General features: G+C 38.6%; 1 protein-coding gene across 1 annotated transcript; it reads left to right on the top strand.

Moving 5' to 3' along the window:
• The first annotated feature begins 4,399 nt into the window (after positions 1–4,399).
• Positions 4,400–18,522, top strand: LOC137192396 (protein FAM171B-like). The gene is made up of 8 exons (XM_067603040.1): positions 4,400–4,706; positions 10,075–10,308; positions 11,404–11,496; positions 11,698–11,853; positions 13,658–13,828; positions 15,213–15,329; positions 15,712–15,835; positions 16,624–18,522. The coding sequence occupies exons 1-8, from the start codon at positions 4,529–4,531 to the stop codon at positions 17,540–17,542; spliced, it is 1,992 nt and encodes a 663-aa protein (XP_067459141.1). The 5' UTR covers positions 4,400–4,528; the 3' UTR covers positions 17,543–18,522.
• Positions 18,523–19,041: the final 519 nt, after the last annotated feature.

Here is a 19,041-nt window from a genome sequence, read left to right as displayed (position 1 = left end):
ACATTTTAAGTTTTTTGTTGACTTTGTCAGAAAGGTGATAATTCTACTTTATGTTATTTATTAAATTGAATAGTGTTCCTAATATTTTGTCCACCCCATTAACATACAGTACCAGGGTGGCAAAATATTAGGCACACTTCAAGATAATGAATTCCAGTACACCAACACCACCCACTATGACCTCAACATAAATATCCTAATTTCAAGAAAGTCCACCCAATGTGTGTTTAGTTATTCTGGACTGAGGTGGATCCCTTCTGCTACGGCAGCATAGCTACAAGAAGAAAAAATATAATGTCTCTTTTTAAAAAGTCTGTATTTTTGTGTGTCTGAGAAGGATTGGTATCTACATGCACCTATCCCTCCCAATATTTTTATTCTCAATTACATGTCTCACATTCAAAGCCACAAGACTTGCAAAAGTTGTATTAAGTTGTATCCTAAGCCTTAACACTAGACTTTCCTTTTTTAAAAACTAGAATGAAATAAAATCCAGTAGCTATCCAGTAGCAAATAGAAAGCTAAACTCATGTGAAAAACTGTAAATCCATTGTAGAAAGCATTCAAACGGTGCTTTAATGTCTAAAGTTTAACAGATTCCTGATGTAATGTCCTGCAATATCTCCCCTATATAGACTCACCACAATCAGTGCTTTGCTTTCTGACTTTCTAAACGTTTCCTAAAGTCTTTATTATCTTCCAATCATATTCCCGGCATGTCAGAATGCCCTAAAAAGCCTTGCTGATGTTATCATTATTAATGGTAAGCCATGCACCTGTCTCTCCGGGCAAGGGCTTATTCACCGTGTGACATTGTCTATCACTTTGTCATGTTTCCTGTCTTACACGCTCACGTCAGTCTGTTGCCTCTGGTCCATCTCTGGTATTTTGAAAGTGAGCACAGCTGCAAAGCCTCACATTTAATCCGTTCCACCTGCAGAAGTCGTCACCTGGCAGGCTGTTGCCTCTTCCAAAATGACTCAGACCAGTTATCAGAATTTTTTTTTATGATAGTTTTAGGTTAATTAATTAATGAATTACTATACTGTCTTGTAAAATACTTGAGCTAAAGTTGAAATTGTAAAAGATATTTGTGATACAACAAGGCACCTTGTGATGAGAATTTTCCGTTAAACAAGGAGTAAGTCAGCAATATGTACAACATTTTACTATATGTTATGGCACTGAGTTATGTTTAACCTTTACGGGATTTTGAATGCACTGATGCCGATCCTATTATATTTTTTATCTGTCTGTTCATCTATCTGTCTGGCCAATAGACTTCGATCAGTAATGGCTCATCTGGCAGGAAATGTAGAATTCACATTTACGTAAGAGGAAGAAGCATATTGATTCTGGTGACCTCATGACCTCTCCAGACACCACCATCAGACAAAACATGGCAGAGATACTATTGAATGTTTTTCTGTATAAGTTTTGAACACACAAATTGACAACATATTAATGTTGATATTGATTATCATTAAATTTAATTATTTCCATGCCAACATTAATTAGCATTCAGGAGAGAAAAACTGTTATTTCACATGCAGGTCAGTTTAATTTTGATTACCACTGAAACAATATCCAATGTAAAAAATGACCAGAATGAGCAGACGATGAAAAACATTTCTACACAGTAGAATAGAAGCATTTCTTTACTTTATTAACAGTTTCTAATAAACTAGGACAGAAAAAAGTCCATCTGTGCTCTGATAAGATGAATAGAAGAAAGCAGTCAGGGATGAGCTGAGAGCAGGCAGAGATTTTGAGGGTGAAAGAGAGCAGATTTCCAAAATAGTCCCTGTAGATGCAGCTATTTATGTGGAGAAACGAACCATTACTGTATCTAATTTGTGGCAAATTGATCCCGGAGACTCATACTGTCATCCATCATCCTGCTTGTGTGTTTAGACTCTGATTTATACTTTGTCAGTAGGGAATAGAGCTAGGAGGACGGATGTGTCAGCTCACCGCCTCTCTGATGCCCCTCTCACAGAAGAGCTATGATGTTAAAGCAGCCTGTCGAGAAAGGATTCACTCATGTTTTGGCGACAGAAAGCTCTGCAGGTGGACATCACCGTGAGGAAACCAACCTTCAGGAGCAACTTGAAGGGTATAATGAACTTGCGGCTTAAAAAAAAGGAAAGTGTAATAAGTAATGTGTTGGTAAGGTTATTGGTTGGCAAAGAGAAAACACAAGAAACAATGTTTTAGAGTAGAGAGAAAATACTGAATAATAAACAAGTCAATCAAACATATCACTATCTCTTCTAAAATGTATGTCTGGGTTTGGTCAGTAGAGGGCATCGACTGCACACAAGGCTCACCCCCGATTTCAGGAATTCACCACACATGTTGTTGCGTCCAACCAAAGGGCTCAGTTGAATTTGCAGTGTGGTTGCAGGGAGGAATATAATTCATGCTCGCCAGGGATGAGTCGCCAGGGATTATGGAGTCATCCACTCGGATATCCTACAGGTGTGTGCATGATACATTTTTCGACTTGGAGTTGATGCAGTGTAAGCGATAAGTGTGCAGGTGACAAATTAAAAGAAAGACCTGAATGGACAACAGAAAAATAAATGATTGCAGATCCTTCTCTGGTCAGTTTGATGAGTGTGGTAATAGTGTGAACCATACTATGGCCCTAACAAACCCAACTGAGTATTTATGGGAAATTTTGGGGTGATGACAGTGCTCTCTACCATCATCATCAAACACCAAATGAGGGAATGTATTTTGGAAGAATGATGTTCTATCCTTCCAACCTCTATCTGTCTAATTGTTATGACCAGGGTGTAGAAGAAGGTGATTTAAGTATGAGATTTATTATTGAGTATCTTGTAAATATTGGAAGCTACATTAAAAATAAAACAAAACCACATGGGGGAAAAACTGAACTGGTGGTAGATAGCAAGTAGGATGGACAATCTAGCTTTCAGAATTCACCCAATTATGCAGGGTATCTGTGAAGACCCACTGCTACAACACTGTGAATCTGTCCATTCTCCATTCAAAATTCAACCAGTTTTTCTAATGATTTTGTACACCACAAACCAATAAATAGAAAAAAAGGGGCTAACTAAGGAAATGTGTTGTTTCCCCCAAAGTTCAATGGCCATTGGTGAGAGCTCTATACTAGCATGCAGACATGCAGACCGTGTGTGGATAAATTCTGAGAGTTGCTGATTAAAACATGTAAAAAGAGAGGAGTAAAAAAGAGGCCTGTGGCAGAATTAATTTTTAATGGATGCATTAGACTGGAATGTCCCACAAATGTATGACAATTAAATAAACCAATAGAACCAATAGAATTCCTATAAAAAACCATCACTACCAGTACTACTGACCGCACTAATATAAATACAATTACTGCTGCTACTGCCACTGATTCTGCAACTATAGTACTTTGCCTCCTACAGCCGCTATTATGACTCCCACTGCTGTAGCTACTCTACTGACACCACCACTAATACTTCCTTCACTATTGCTGCCACTACTCATCATACCAGTATAATGTATAAGTCATAGTCCTCGAGGACAGACTTTGAGGTTAAATACCAGTTCTTATCAGCCTGTATGTTAAAAAAAATGTGATTAATGATGGCTATACTGAAAGTTTTGTGTTTCTGTTGGTCAACTGGTATTGCATTATCGCCATCTAGTGGTGTAAATTGGTTGATGCAGGTGATTTTTCTCAAGTTTTTGCAGGAATGATGTGCAGCATGTTACACACCATCCAATGGGAAATCGTAATTCAGCCTGCTATAATAGAATCAGCTGATTATAGGAACACTGTTCACATTTTGACATTATTATCTTTCTTTTAAAAATATTTTTAGAATCTTAAAATCCTGTTTTGAACGTGGAATTTATAATGAAATAATTATGTTATTTATTGTGTATGCATTAAAATACTAAACCAAGAGTACTGCCATATACACAACTATGGACTACTACTGCAGTACTATTACTCATGCTGCCACTGTTAAAAAATTAAAATTAATGATAGATAGATAGATAGATAGATAGATAGATAGATAGATAGATAGATAGATTGATAGATAGATAGATAGATTATCATGTGCAAAAAAAACTGAAAACCACAGCATAATAATAACATAAACATAAACATAATAATAATAAATACATAAATAATGATAGATACATAGTGGATAGATACATTGGCATATACAAAACTATGGGCTACTGGCAGTAGTACTACCAGTGATGCCACTGCTAAATAAAATAATAAATAAAATGAAGACAGACAGATAGATAGATAGATAGATAGATAGATAGATAGATAGATAGATAGATAGAGGGATGGAGCATCTATGGGCCTCCCGAAGTAGCTTAAAGGGGAGGAGTTTCCTGCGCAGTTTGGAGAGTGCACTACCAGTAGTTAGGATGGGGATGGAGTGCGCATCTATGACCGAGTTCAAGTTGTAGATGAAATTTGAAACTGTGAAACTCGGTTTTCAAAGTGACACACTGGTCACCGATCAGCATCTCCTGTGAAGTCATGCGCCTGTTCATCTGTCTGCTGTCTGCGCTGATTTTATGCAAGAGTGCCAAAGCGACTGGAGAGTTCACTCCGACCGGACACTCTCTGCATGTCGATGACGGGAACTTTCCAAACCGGGATAACATGAAACAAGAGTCTTTTCAGTACCAACAGCAAGTCCTCCATCCTTCGCCAGGTTTGTATAGTCTTCACACTGTATCACAGAACTTCAGCAGCACTTCATATCAGCCAAATTATTGTGTTTGATGTTTAATATTTAAACTTAAAATGTTAGTAGGCTATTATTAAGTTTTGTAAAAGTCAAATATTGACATTGAAGCTTGAGAATAAAGATTAATATTTGTATTTTTGACAGTTCTCTTCATTCCAGCCATCAGAGTGTAGGACAGGAACAGATTTTAGACTAAGATGTCCTGATTTAGCCGGCCCAGACCATCTGTATCAGGATTTGCACACAAATCTACTGACCTGATCATGAGTAATAAGTGATGAGAGAGCTTGCTGTTGTCGCCTCATGAGTAACGGTTTCTCCATCTGTCCCTGTTTACTGCATAACAACCAACAAGGCCGCTTCTTGTCAATGTATATGTGCATTATCCACAATATTATTACATATATATATAAAGATTTTAACATGATCGTGAAGACGAAAAATATGCTAGCATTACTTGTCAATGTGGCTGCACAAAAGGCCTTTAATATCACAGCAGATTCTTCTTCTTTAATATAAATTAAGTATCCAGCTGTTTTAATTTACAGAGTGAAAATATGCTCTCCTGCCCTGTCTGTCTGTCTCACTCTCTCACAGAGATGCTTTTTCATGACATGTCTTCTTGTTTACAGCAGAGCAGTGGAGAACAGCTGAAAGGGGGATTTGTGACCCTGTTCACTTATCAACTGATTCATGACTAATTCATGCTGCTGTAGGAGTACATTACCATTTTGTCATCACATGATCCTCCGGTCTGTGTTGTCGACTAAAACACTTGGAAATGTACCCAAGCATGATGTCGTACCATCCCCATCCCCCCACCCCCTCCGTGCTCGCTTGTGCTGTGTCCTGCCAAACCTCCTCTGCGTCTCAGCCTTCCTGTCCTTTCAGTGCAGAGTGAACTCTCAAGGGGAATGACTGCCTACTTTTCACTTCTACTACATAAAAAGAGAAAATGTGGAAATAGAAATGAACAGAATCACCTCCTCTCTTAAACTATATGGTCGATTCTCCCATTCTAAGATGAACATCTCTATTGTTTCCCCTTTAGCATGGTAGGAGCAATAGATTTAATTGTTTGGCCCTGGGGAGGATTATAGTTCTGACAGCACGGCCAGTGGTTGTTTGCATCCTTTGTTTCAAATCTCAGTTCAATTTGATATCGCTGACCTGTGCTTAAAACAGATTTGGCCCACATATCAAAGGGTGCATTTGTGTTTTCCTCCATCGGTGGAATGTATGGCCTAATTCCAACACACACTCACACACAAACAAGCATGCCCAAGGCTCTGTTAAGGAGGGTGAGTGGGTGGGTGGGGTTACCAGAGATAAGTCGCTGTTGGACCATCTGTTTGTGCTGCCTGGTGGTCTCACAGAAATGACCGATCACCATGTTTCTGTTCCATCCTGTTTGCCATGTCAGACTGTATTATTTGCTGTCCCCCAGCAAGCATGGTTTACTTTGATCATAGAGCAACATTGTGGTCTTTGGTGAAATGATAATGATGAAAAGCTACATTTGCTTGATGTGTCAGCAAAAGCAAATTTAAATGCATTTTAGCCAGAGACGTGGTATTTTCAGTAATTATAAGTTGCTGTTCTAATAATTACTCTCTTTAATTCTAGGGCAAGGAGCTTTTAAATTTGAGTTTGATCAGGATTAATATCTTCCTCATGTTATAAATGAAAAATATTTTAAAAAGACAAATATGCACACATTGATATGGAGAGCTTTTGTAAACACTTAAGTGAAAATGCATTCTTTTGCTATCGTGTGTGTGATAATAACAGTATTCAAGCGATATCACACACAACATGGGATCTGTTTCTCATCTGCCTCAGTGGCCTCAGATGGTCCATTTCAATCCACTTCATAAACCTCTTTGTGGCGTGCTTCATTTCGCCAAATGGGGAGATTATAGTAATCTGGCATGAAACACCTCCACTTCAGATATAGTGACCCCCTTCTGTTGTGTTGGCCACTGTGGCAGAACACACATGAACAGACTTCCTCTCCCAAACAAGCATCCACTTGTCCATCTGCACTGGTGTATGTATCCCAGTGGGTTGAGCAAGGCTGCTACCACTGCCAAAGATGTTTGTTTCACACTGTGGCTAAAAGGCATTCCTGGCAGCTCCAGGCACGTGTCTGCCTCTGATCAAAGGGAATTGTTAGGGGTATTGATATGAGATGATCTGACTTTGGCACTTGCTGAAATGTTGTATGAACCTGGTACCATGAGGCATGGCTTCATGAGTTTTCAGTAGAGCTTTGGCAGATCTTTTAGCAGCAGGATTATGAGTAATCACACTTGCAAATTCAACCACTACTTCTGTCAGTGTAGAATGTCTCCACTGGGGAAAAATGACATAATCACTGGTGAGATTGCTGCTATAAGGATGTTGCAGCATTTAGTTTCTAATAAAAAGTGCAGTAAGGACCTTTTTATGGCCTTATAGCACTAAATTACTATGATATATTGCACTTATGGAGAGTTGATAATGAGGCATCTGCTGAGATGTTTTCTGAAATTCACTTCCCAGACCACTCTGTACAGGAACAGTTAACTACAGTTGAGAGTATTTATACCAGATCAGTAGGTGAAGGAAGATACCTTAGAGCTGCTAAATTCTAGCAGAGTTTTGCAGCTGTACACAGTGCATTTGGTGCCTCTTTGAAGCATTGTTCAGTGGCTTTATTATGCTTTATTATGGGGCGGTTGTGCTCACATGTTCCCAGCTGGTCTGTGGAATCATGCATTTGATTTATTTCTCTCTTAAATATGCTGTTCTAACCTAAAGCTACACCCGTCATTGGTTGTTCACAGCAAGACATTGACACATTTTTACCCAGTTGATTGCGGGGGGTTGGAAAGCTGAACTCGAATTCCAAAATCTCACAATTAAAACCTAAATTAAATTAGTTTTGTCCATATGAGGGCAGCAGAACAAGCTGTAAACACAACATTGACATATTATCACCATATAAAAGTTGAATGTGTTAACACACAGTTGCCTTTTTAGACATCCAGCAGACACAGAGCAACATTAACATTCATTTGGAGTCCTGTGTCAATCTGCTAGACAAATAACAACATTCACTCTCCCTTTAGCACTGGTTTGGTCACCTCCAACTTTTGCTACTTTGTCTGTTTGCTGTTTGGTACTTGGCAGGTAGTATACAGTCACTTTATTAGAGGTTTTTTACTCAAAACAACTGCCTGCTGCAGCTAGAAACAGGTTTGATAAGACTGACGAGGACTAGGGTGTTTTCAGATCTGCAGTTTTTAGTCCCATTGAATCGGACTCTGGTTCGTTTTCCCTCTTGGTGTGATTCATAAGGGTAGATCTGAACACAGTAATTGTGCTCAGTGTGAACTAAAACAACTTTACAGAGACCCTTTAGATGAGGTGGTCCCAATGAACTCTGGGGTGATTCGTTTGTGGTGGGAACATGATCTGACCCAACAACTAGGCATACTCTGTGAGTTTTATCTAAAAGGCTCCTGCAGCTAGGTACCCTTTCCATACTGGGATGCAGCTGAGCAAAATCAACAGTTGCTAGCACCTGGATGTAGCACAACAAAGAATGTTGCATTTGACCGGAGGACCTTCTTCCTGTGTTTATATTCTTGCTCCTGACCACATCTGACACATCTGACCACATTTACCAACTCATCCACTGATTCAGACCAGAGCAAACAAACTACAGGTTTGAAAACGCCCTAAAACAAAGTAAATTTGTAGTCTAAAAACCAAAAAATACCTAAATGAGGCAAAAGAACTCCAGAGAGCCCAGGGGAACTGCAGAGTCGGGTGATAATTCTTCTGTAAGTTCATCACTCCTTGCAACACCTTCCACATTATACATAGTGATTCATATAATTGTTTCTATAAAAAAATATTGATTAATGCAGCTTTAATGAGTTGCCTGTGTCAGGCATTGATTCTTGGTGGGATGTGCGTGTCCAACATTTATTCATATGGGCAAATAGTGATGTATTACTAAACATTGCTTCATTGTAATGCAATTCTATACCTCTCAGAAATTAAGTCTTGTTGTCATGAACTTACAATTGGGTATTGGTGCACAGTGTGATAGTGGCTAATTGGATTTGTGGATAGGGTGTCACATCATCATTAGGTCTTAAATGAGATTCTCTGGTAGAAATCATGTAATGAGTAGGTTCCCCTCCAGAGAATCACATGGAAATTTGTACTGTTCTTAGCTGTCTGCATGCTGATGTAGCATAATGTTGTCTTGAATGCATGATTTGCTGTACTAATTGCCCAGCTTAACCATTTGTATTTGTGTCCACCTCTTTAAAATCTGCCAGGATTAACTGATTGATATCCTTGAGGGATTCTGCAAATTGGTTTTCCCATTGTGTTGTCAATGTGTCCCCACCTGGGTTAATTGGAACTGCAGCCACCTCCATTCTGTTAAAACATTAAAGTTCTTGGCTGTATTGCATAAACAGGCTGGCCAAATAACTGAAACACCTTAAAAAACTTTGTGATGTAATCCAGCTAGCAACACATACTAATTTTGTGGTGCCTATAATGTTACATTTTGTTGAACGTGTGTCAGAGAGGTGTATTTTTTGAGAATGTGTATGGTGTTGTAGTATCATTAGCATTATATTGATAGGTGTCTTGACCATTCCTTGTAGATTAGATGTGTGAACACGCACAAAATTAGCTCTAAAAGCAGTACCATTGTCTTGATTAGGAATGTGCTGATGAGATTTTTTTCTCTAAACTCAGGATTGGCTGATAACGAGTACTTATGAAAACCTTGTCTTTTTTTTCTTATTTTTTCTCATAAACCAAAACAGATAAACAAGGTAGCTCCTCTGTAGTGTTTTTTATTTACCCCACTTGCCAAAAGTTTGTTGTTAATTAGATGTAACATCAGTCTTCATTTTCTGAACCGCTCCCCTTTATTGACCTTGCATACTGCATGACTTGCTGACACAAAGCCCAGAAAACTGACTTTTGGAAAAACTGTATTGAGTCCATTTTTTGTAATGTTAGCTACCTGCCAATTGCATTGGCAACACCTCTGCTTTGACGATAAAATCCTACCACTGCCTTTACTTTACTAAGATACATTTATTGTCAAGCAAGTGCAATTTTTGATGAGTAGTAACTGTAAATTTACACATCACTCCCTAGCAAATGAACAGAGTAGAACAGAAATGATCATATTCAAGGTGGATCACATTGGTCTGATACCCATTTGGCTCTGATATGGCTCCGATGGGTCAGATTGGTGAGTCCCTTGCTCTGACCACACATTCATCTTAACCCAGTCTTTATTTTTCCCCAGGTTCTCCCTTTAATCTGAAGGTCCAGGTTGTTGACATGCTGAGTCGTCAGTACCTGAGCCAGGCAGTGGTGGAGGTCTACATCAACTATACCAGGACCAACACAGTTCTTACTGGGGAGGACGGTGGTGTTTTTCTTCACATACCTTACCAAACTGGGTTGCCTGTCACAGTTGTGGCCAGCAAGAATGGCTACATTTACACAGTGCTGCCCTGTAAAACCAGCAGAATACCAAGTAAGATGGCCATTTAATGTGTATACAGTATGTGCTTAATATGGACATTGTTTAGGTGAATCACCAAAATTAATTAACTTTATCAAATGAATAAAGACAAGACAGGCAGTGTCATTATTTATTCATCATCGGCTCCTATGACTATGGCAAGGTCAGCAAGTATAGACTGTTCTGAAGCTTGTTATTGCTGAAATGTTTTTTTTGTATCACATATCTTTATTGATTTTGAACATGATACATCACTCTTCAAAAATGGGTTAGTTGCATCATTAAAGTCTTGAAATGTATTTTCTAAATTGAGTGGCAACAGTGCTAGACTTCATCTGAACCTTTCTTGTGAAGGAAACTTGCTCTGTGGATCTGTAAGTTGGGGTTTAACTGACATTATTTTATAGTTTATAGAAATTATTTGTATAGCTACAATTTCTGTGAGCTGCATGCAGTGTGGTTATACTTCCTGTGTTTGTTTGACACATGTTGTCACATGTACAGTGTTTGCCACATTCACAAAAATAAGAAGAAACTTATTTTTAAAGCACATTTCATGCACAAAATGCAGCTCAAAGTGCTTAACAATTTGAAGAAGAAAAGAAGAGAGAATTTAAGTTAAAACATTAAAATACATTATAAAAAGAGTAAGGAAGTAAAATAATAAATCTGCTCAGAAGACCAGATCGCAGCATTTATTTTCAGGATGCTTTCATTGAAAATATTGTGCTTCATATAGGCTACTTCAGTGATTCTTTCTCCACCTCATTTCATTTTACACCTTATTAGGTGACCAGCACCCAAGCAAAACTATTTTGCATCACTTTATAACCCACATCTGGAGTGTGTGTCTTCCTCTGACTCTGTAGCTCATCTGCCACCAATAGTAGCTCCAAATTTAGAGCTGATTATAATATACTGAATCTTAAATCTTGAGCTATTGTTGAGCTATTGTTGTGGATGTGAATTCTCGTACTTCTCCTCTCTATGGAACATGACAAAACATAATGTAACACTGCCATCTAGTGGAATAATAGTAGAATTTTTAAATAAAGCACTGAAAGCTAATTTTGCATCTTTCTCCTTCCTGTTTTATCATTGCTGTAGTATTTTCATCAGTGACCATGTCACTACTTGGCCTGAATCAAGGGAACATCTGGCTGTTTGAAGATTCTGTCCTCATCACTGGCAAAATATCTGGTACTGTACACATTGTTAATAATTGTTTCTTTCTTCCTCTATTGATTTTTATCTCTCTGACTGTCTGTATGGAGCACCTGCATTCATATAGAAAACAGATTGTGTCAGACAAAGATAGCTGCACTTTAGGGGAAATATGTTTATTTTACACACACACTGTATATTTGAGCTGTTATTTACCTCATTTTGCATTATTTGTAGATGCTTCATTGCGGCCTGTTGTCCAGTTTCCCAAGAGCCTGCTGAATCTGACAGACAGCAGTGATATCTCCTCTTTTAAGGCCTACCTGACCATCCCCAAGCTGCCGTCAGAGGACAGCTTTCTCAACACTTTGGGCATCATGAGCAGTAAATCAGGTGTGTATATACTGACAGCTGCCTTCAGAGTAATTAATATTGGGTCATAGTATATTTATTGCAGTGAGTAGTAGACTTTTCCCACAAAGTGGATATTGCACAATCTATTCTACAGTCTGTCTGAAGTTTGGAACCTGTATTTCATTACACATTCTTGTTCTTAGTTTCTATGAATAAAAGTACTAGTAAAATCATTTAGATTTTGTATGTAGAGAAGAAACTACACAATCACTTCAAAGCAACCATGACTACCTTTTTTCCGGCGGCTAGAGGGTAAGAGAGACTCCAAAACAAACTCAGCTTAAGCCACTCCTTACTCCTCAGCCCTCCCATCCTGTTTCCTAAGCCTACGCCTTCCAAACTACTGATGCCTGGTTACAACAAATAGTGCCAAGCCCGAAGTGAACTGAAAACAGATTACCACTACAGCATTTACTTAGTAATATGTCAAGTAACAAGAGAAAAAGTCTGTGTTGTGTTTGTGTTTATGTAGTGACCGAGAGTTGAAGGAGGCCGGTGAGGCTCCCTCCAGCCTCTGGATCCCTTCTAGGGGAGAGGAGCTGGAAGACAGCGAGGTGGAGCTAGCAGAGGGAGAGGAAGGACAAGCAGAGGATGCCGCATCGGCATCTAGTTTCAGTCCTTTGGCCTCTTTTAAGGCTGTCCATCTCCCAAACGCCAAAGCTATGTTTATCCTTGTTTTAGTGCTTTCTCTCTCCCGCTCTCTTTGTGCAAAGAAATGCGGTCTTTTTGATTTAACTGGCACTGTTTAGGTTTCCGTCTGGCTGGTGGCAGCTGCAGGATCACCCATTGTTGGCTGAATAGTCTGTCTGGCAACTGTTTGAATCATGCCACTTTATAAACTCTGCTAGATGGTGGGCGTGGTGGAGTTACGGACCTGTGTGAACACAAGGACTGTAATAACAACAGAAGTGCTGCAAGCAGCACTGTGATTGATCAATTGATAGTGATAGTACTTATATCAGATATTCATCTGATCATTAGTAAATGTCTAAAATTTTAATTAATGCAGCTTTAACTTTGTGTAGGATTTGAAAAGTTTTTTTCTTTGGTGTCATCTAATGGTTGGAACAAAAAAGTCTGTTGTGGACAGAAATTCACACTGAACCAGATGAATAGACTGGAAGCAGCACACAGCCTGCAATAGTTTTTACTGGGATTGTTTAATTTCTTTACAAACAAAATTTGAAAATTCAAGGTACTTGGCACGTTGGTTGTTCCTGCATCTTGGAGAATTTGCCAAAGTTCTTCTGTGGATTTAGGCGTCTCAGTTGTTTCTGTCTCTTCATGTAATCTCAGACTGACTCCATGATGTTGAGATCAGGGGCCATCCATACAGGACTACTTTTTCTTCTTATCGCTGAAGATAGTTCTTTATTACTCTGGCTGTATGTTTGCGGTTGTTTTCATGCTGCAGAATAAATCTGGGACTGATTATACACTTCCCTGATGGTATTGCGTGATGGATAAGAATCTAAACATCTAAAGTGCCTAAAGAATTTGCACAGTATACTGTATGTATATTTACACATTCTACACATAATTGCTATAATAAACTGGTTTAAGCTTTAGAGTCTTATGATTCATAACACATTGACCAGATTATCCAAACAGAACTAAACATTGTCTTGCAAACTACATTTTCAGTTTCACTGGTAGGTACCATGTGGCTGAGGTGTTTATATATGAAAATGTAATTCACGAAAAGATAAAACTGTGTGAATTTAATTTGCCCAGAGCACACACCATTAGGCTTCTCTGAAGCATTAATCTCCTGTTTTTCAAGGGTACGTCAGTGTGGAATTGAGTCCGGTGGCGGCTGTCAGTGTGCAACTCTTCTTCAGAGACACAGAGTTAAACGTCAGTGGGCCCATACAGATCAGCCTCACTCTTCCTGACAACTGTGGACTTCAGACTTCAAACATTATTCCAGCATGGTTATATAACCAGACCACTGGTGAGTGGAAATCATTATCATACATGCAATTAACTACCATGTTTTTTATAGAGTCGGGAAAGGAAGTGATGATGATTGTATGGTTTCTAGTTGAAACTTTCAAAAACTTTGAAAAAAAAAGAAAAAAAGAATGATAATGAAACAACAAACACAACCCATTTAGAAATGCCCTTATCACCTATGGTGTGACATCTTAAAAAGGACACAATATGAATCAAAAAGGCTGTGAATGATCATTGCACATGGTGTAAAGGGTTAAACTACATATAGCCATTGGCCTTTATCACAGTCGAACATGAATCATAGAGTCAGTCAGGACCTGTGAGTTTAACTATTAACTGACTTTCTCTGACTTACAATAAACTTCATCCATTAGATTAAAAGAGACCAAGGCCTGGGCAGCACTCTTACCCCAGTGGTTCATTTCTTTATTTTTAATACTGTATATACAGCCATCAGCATCAAGTCATATTATTATAGTTAATGTTCAGTGAAAAAAAAAAAAATCATAGGGAGGTGTGTCTTGACTCTGCAGGACAGATTTTAACTTAAATGCAGAGCTTTGGGCGAATCACTCATCATGTCTTATTATTGTCATGAACTTGTCAGTCAGATGCCTCTGACAGAAAGCTGTTATAGGGCCTGTCTGTTCAGCCTTGATAAGGAGGCTAACTGCCATGTTTAGTTCATCATGCACTAGCTAATTCTTTCTTGATAGTCTTGTGACTAAAAGTCTTATGACATGTACCTCCTGCCCCTATCTTTGGTTCCTGTGTCATATTTTATTAAGTAGATGGAGACAATATTGAGAGGGAAATACTGGCAGCATGATAAGCAGTGGGCAAGTAACTGTCCCCTCCTGCAAGTTGAGATTAATGAACTCTTGTCTGACACAGTCCCAACAAAAAATGTGATATGCGTCATGGAGGTAGGATTCATTACAGGGCCACTATGCATCAGAAAGAACTGGTTTTCAGATTTTTCTCCATATTTCAGTCTACTTTTGTACAGTTTTATTTGTCCATGTAATGTTTATTGTTTGACTGCCTCATAACCCCCTTTTATACGTAACAATATTCTATCATTTATGTCAATTTTAGCATTTCTTTATGTGACAAGGGTGTAGACAGATGAGGCCTCATACATCTGCTTACAATGGTGTATGTTTCAATTTAAAGTCTAAATTGATCACAGATGAATTTAGCTGATTCATTCCTATTCTCAAAACTGCATTTTTGTTCATTTTGGGTTTAGAAAAATTTCAAGAGATACAAAGAGATATCATAAAGCATTTTATGAGTTTAGAAACCGTTAACATTGACCTGACTTTGGAAGGAAGTATGCACAACAATTCTTTCTTTGTTCTGTTGTTTGTCAAACCTAGGTGGATGGATGAGAAAGGGACTAGGGACAGTGATGTCGGTTGATGGAAAACTCAGGTGGACATTTACAGCTCCTCACCTTGGCTACTGGATTGCAGCACCTTTGCCATCCACCAGAGGCAAGTGTTCACCCATAAATACAATACAGTCTTTGTGTTTGTGTGGCATCCTTAACGTAGTCAGCATTAAAACAGCTATGTTATGTTAATCAAAAAACATTTTACAAATGCAATTTTATGAATGAAAGAAACATTGGTCTTGTAAAACTACCATATAATGGGATCACTCAGGCTGAAGGTTAAAAAATCAATTGCACAAAGCCAATGGAAAAAAATATCAAGTGAGTATAAGAAGGAAAAAAGGCAATCCGTTGAATATGATGGGTGCAGTAATTTCCTTAAGATGAGTGATTTAATACAAAACTGACCTTGTTGAATGCATACATGTTTTACCTTACTCCTCAAACATCTTCTTCTTCTTCTGACCATCTATCTGCTGTAGGTTTCTTTGAACTTGCCGTCCCCATTGATTTCATCTTACGCCACTCATCTTTACTGATGGTCCTCTTTGGAGGAGTGCTTTTTATTGTCATCTGTCTTATGGTTGGATTATTGTATTACTGCAGGTAACAAGGTTTTAATTTCACACAAGTCTATGTATAAACTGTGGGGATGTTCATATGGTAGATCAGAATAACGCTTAGAATAACAATTAAAGATAGAGTTTCTGGTTTTGTTTCACCCTATATCTCTATATATCTATATATGCCTATTTAGCATTATTAATAGTTACTTAAAGGAATATTCCACTGAAAATCTTCTCAGTATCAAATACTCATGCCTTGAACGGTGGCTCTGAAAAGTTTGTAGCTTCCTCCTGTAGCATAATCCTTTCTCCATTGTTGATCTGCGTATCATATATAGCATAGGTCCTAATTAAGCTAATAACACAACTTTTGTGTAGGGCTGTGCAATATGATGATCTATATCATGTGACGAGTGTCATAGTTTCAGCTCCTCGTAGCTCTGAAGCTTCACTAGAAGTAGTGTATTCAGGGATTTGTTGCAGGAGTGATTTGAGGAGTTTAGTTTTTTGTATTTTTTTGTGGTGAATCGGTCTGAAGCTGCCCTCTGAGCAAGCTACAAACTTTCCAAAGCCCGTTTTCAAAGCTATGGGGAGTGGAGTATTTTAAATACCACTTCAATAATCAGGCAGTTAAAAATTACACAAAGCATCAGTGATTACAAAAGCAAATAAATTATTTGTTCAAATTAATGTGTTTATAATGTCTCTGTTCTCACTGCCTAATCATGTGGTCTATGCAGGATGAGCTTTCTGACAAATTAATCAACTGTTGCGCTGCATTTCATTGACCTGGCACTGTCTGAGGCTTATCTTTTGTCTTGTCTACAGAAATTCCCCAAGTGAAACTAATGCAAAGATGATCCTACCAGTGACAAGAAAAGACCAAACCACCTCCACATGCGACGATGAAGTCTTTGAAGTATCTTCAGGTATCACCTCTCATTCACAGGATGGACTGAACCAATCATTTACAGAAAGAGGGGATAACCGACACAATGCCGCTGTTTCCATATATAACGGAAATGTAATTGCCAATCCCAATGCTGTGGCCATTGCGCTTGAGTGTGCCGAGCTGGACCTCAACACTGAACCTAATGATTTGACTGCAGATCAGATGAGAGTTCCAGCATCTCTGACAGAGAATTTGTTCTTTTACAACCAACCTGTCGCCATTCTTCATGCTCCAGCATTCTTCCATTTGGAAGAGCAACTAGAGCAGCCCCAGTGGAGTAAGTCGGCCACTCTGCCTCGAGCAGGGACTTCAAACAGTGCTGCCACAGAGCCGCAGAGTAAAAACAGCTTCACCCAGACTGTGCCGAAAAGTCCTTCTGCTACCCAGAACCAGGCAGTAGAAACTGAGGACCAGCTTGGAATTTTAGAGGATTGTCAGGCATCAACGTCCAACACATCCAGAAGTCAATATGGCCTCCCAGAATCTGTGTCGGTCCCAGGAACATTAAATAAAATCAGGGGGAACAGACACTCTGTGCATGCCTTGGCAGAACTTTCTAAAATCCCCTCACCTCAGCCTCCTCGGGCCTGGTTTGTATCACTGGAGGGCAAACCTGCAGCTGAGATCCATTATAATGTGTCAGAGCAGCAGAGAAGAAGAAGGCCAGTTGAGAGTCGAGAGACCAGTTTAGATTCGGGTGTGGATATGAGCGAGCTGAACCAGACATCTGGAAGGAGGGCTGTAACACTGGAGCGTAATGCTACTTTTGTCAAAAGCAAACATGCACCTTTGTAGTAAAAACTTTGACAGCCTCCATGTCCACAGAAGTTGATGAATCAACAGCATCAGTTCTATCTGTGACTAATGATTTATTCACCTTGTTTCTCAAATGTTATTAATGTTAAAGCTGAATACAAGATTGGTGTACAGCCCGATGTCTACCATTAGAGTTCACACAGTCTGCTTTTCAGCTGCTATGTATGTGGAAAAGTTCACAACATGCATGAAGTTGCTGATTTTGACTTTAACATTACATGCCAAATCTGTCTCATGCTCACTTTGCTTAACAGCCTGTCTTACCTCTTATCTCCTGCCTCACTGCTCTCTTTTAACCAGAAATATAAACACATTTTGCAACACTGTCCAAAAACATTTCATATTGATAATATATATTTTCTGCAGTTGCCCTGTTTGTCCACTTCCAACGTGGCAAAGACAACTGTATGTTGTTCACTGAAGTTTAATGGACACACTACCATGGCTAACTTAACATGACTGAATGTCTTTGTTATATTAAAAATGTTTGATTTGGATTGTGCATATTTGTTTGAGCATGTTTGTTTATATTATCATGAAGTGAATCATTTCATTACATTTCAGTGCAAAAACTGACCTTGTCAATGTTTTATTAGCTTACTACGTATAGTACAGAACATGAAACTATGTTATACTGATTATTACTTCAACTTCTTCATTACTGCAGTCAAAATGCAGAAGAACTCATATAGTCGGACCATGTCTAAAATCTCCAATTATGCACTTCCTCCATCTAAATACAGTGAATTATTTAATAAAATTTGATTCATTATATTTAACATTACTATACCTGAGCAGCTAGGGCATATTTACTCGAGGGTAATTGGCAGTTTCCTATTTTTTTAGCTTGCCTTTATTGGATAGTGACAGTAGAGAGATGACAAAGGTTCCTGGCTGGACATAAACTGGGAATGTTGTGGTTCATGACTGCACCATAACTCATATTCCATCAGGGTGTTCCTGATTCAACTCATTCTTTAATTTGAATAGTCTTTAGAGACCGGAAAAGGGGGGTGGAGGTTGGGCTATCTGATATTTCACAATATAAAGCAATGATCTGAAAGAAAACTTGTTAAGCGGAAATATTTTTGTCTTAAAAGGATAGGTTCCCAATTTTTCAAGTCTGTCCTGAAACAACAGTCAGGTGCCCAAATGAACAATGAGGGAGGTTTTACCTCGCTGTAATTATTCCTCCTGTTTATACTGGCTATTAAAAGATCACCTTCAAACATGCTTTCAGTTAAACTGATGGGAGCCAAAATTCAGTGTGTCCACACAGTCATTTTGTGCAAATTTGCATTTAAAAGTTTATTTGAAGCTTATATGAGGCTTCAGCAGTCTGAGTTAGTCATTTCACGTGAATATCTGCCACATTTACAGTCTTTTTAGCATCAAATTCCCTCTTTGTGGTTCCTCAGACAGCATAATTTGGATGGCTGAAGCTTCAAATTAACTTCAGATAAACCTTTAAATACGTT

This window comes from Thunnus thynnus, chromosome 11 (assembly GCF_963924715.1).
Source record: "Thunnus thynnus chromosome 11, fThuThy2.1, whole genome shotgun sequence".
NCBI classification, from domain to species: domain Eukaryota; kingdom Metazoa; phylum Chordata; class Actinopteri; order Scombriformes; family Scombridae; genus Thunnus; species Thunnus thynnus.
Note: the sequence above shows the minus strand (reverse complement) of the source record. Positions and strands in the feature narration are given on the sequence as shown.

Coding starts and splice junctions, on each gene's coding strand:
- LOC137192396 (XM_067603040.1), top strand. CDS start 4,529: ATGCGCCTGTTCATCTGTCTGCTGTCTGCGCTGATTTTATGCAAGAGT. Junction 10,309..11,403: donor TAAAACCAGCAGAATACCAA/GTAAGATGGCCA, acceptor TCATTGCTGTAG/TATTTTCATCAGTGACCATG. Junction 11,497..11,697: donor CATCACTGGCAAAATATCTG/GTACTGTACACA, acceptor CATTATTTGTAG/ATGCTTCATTGCGGCCTGTT.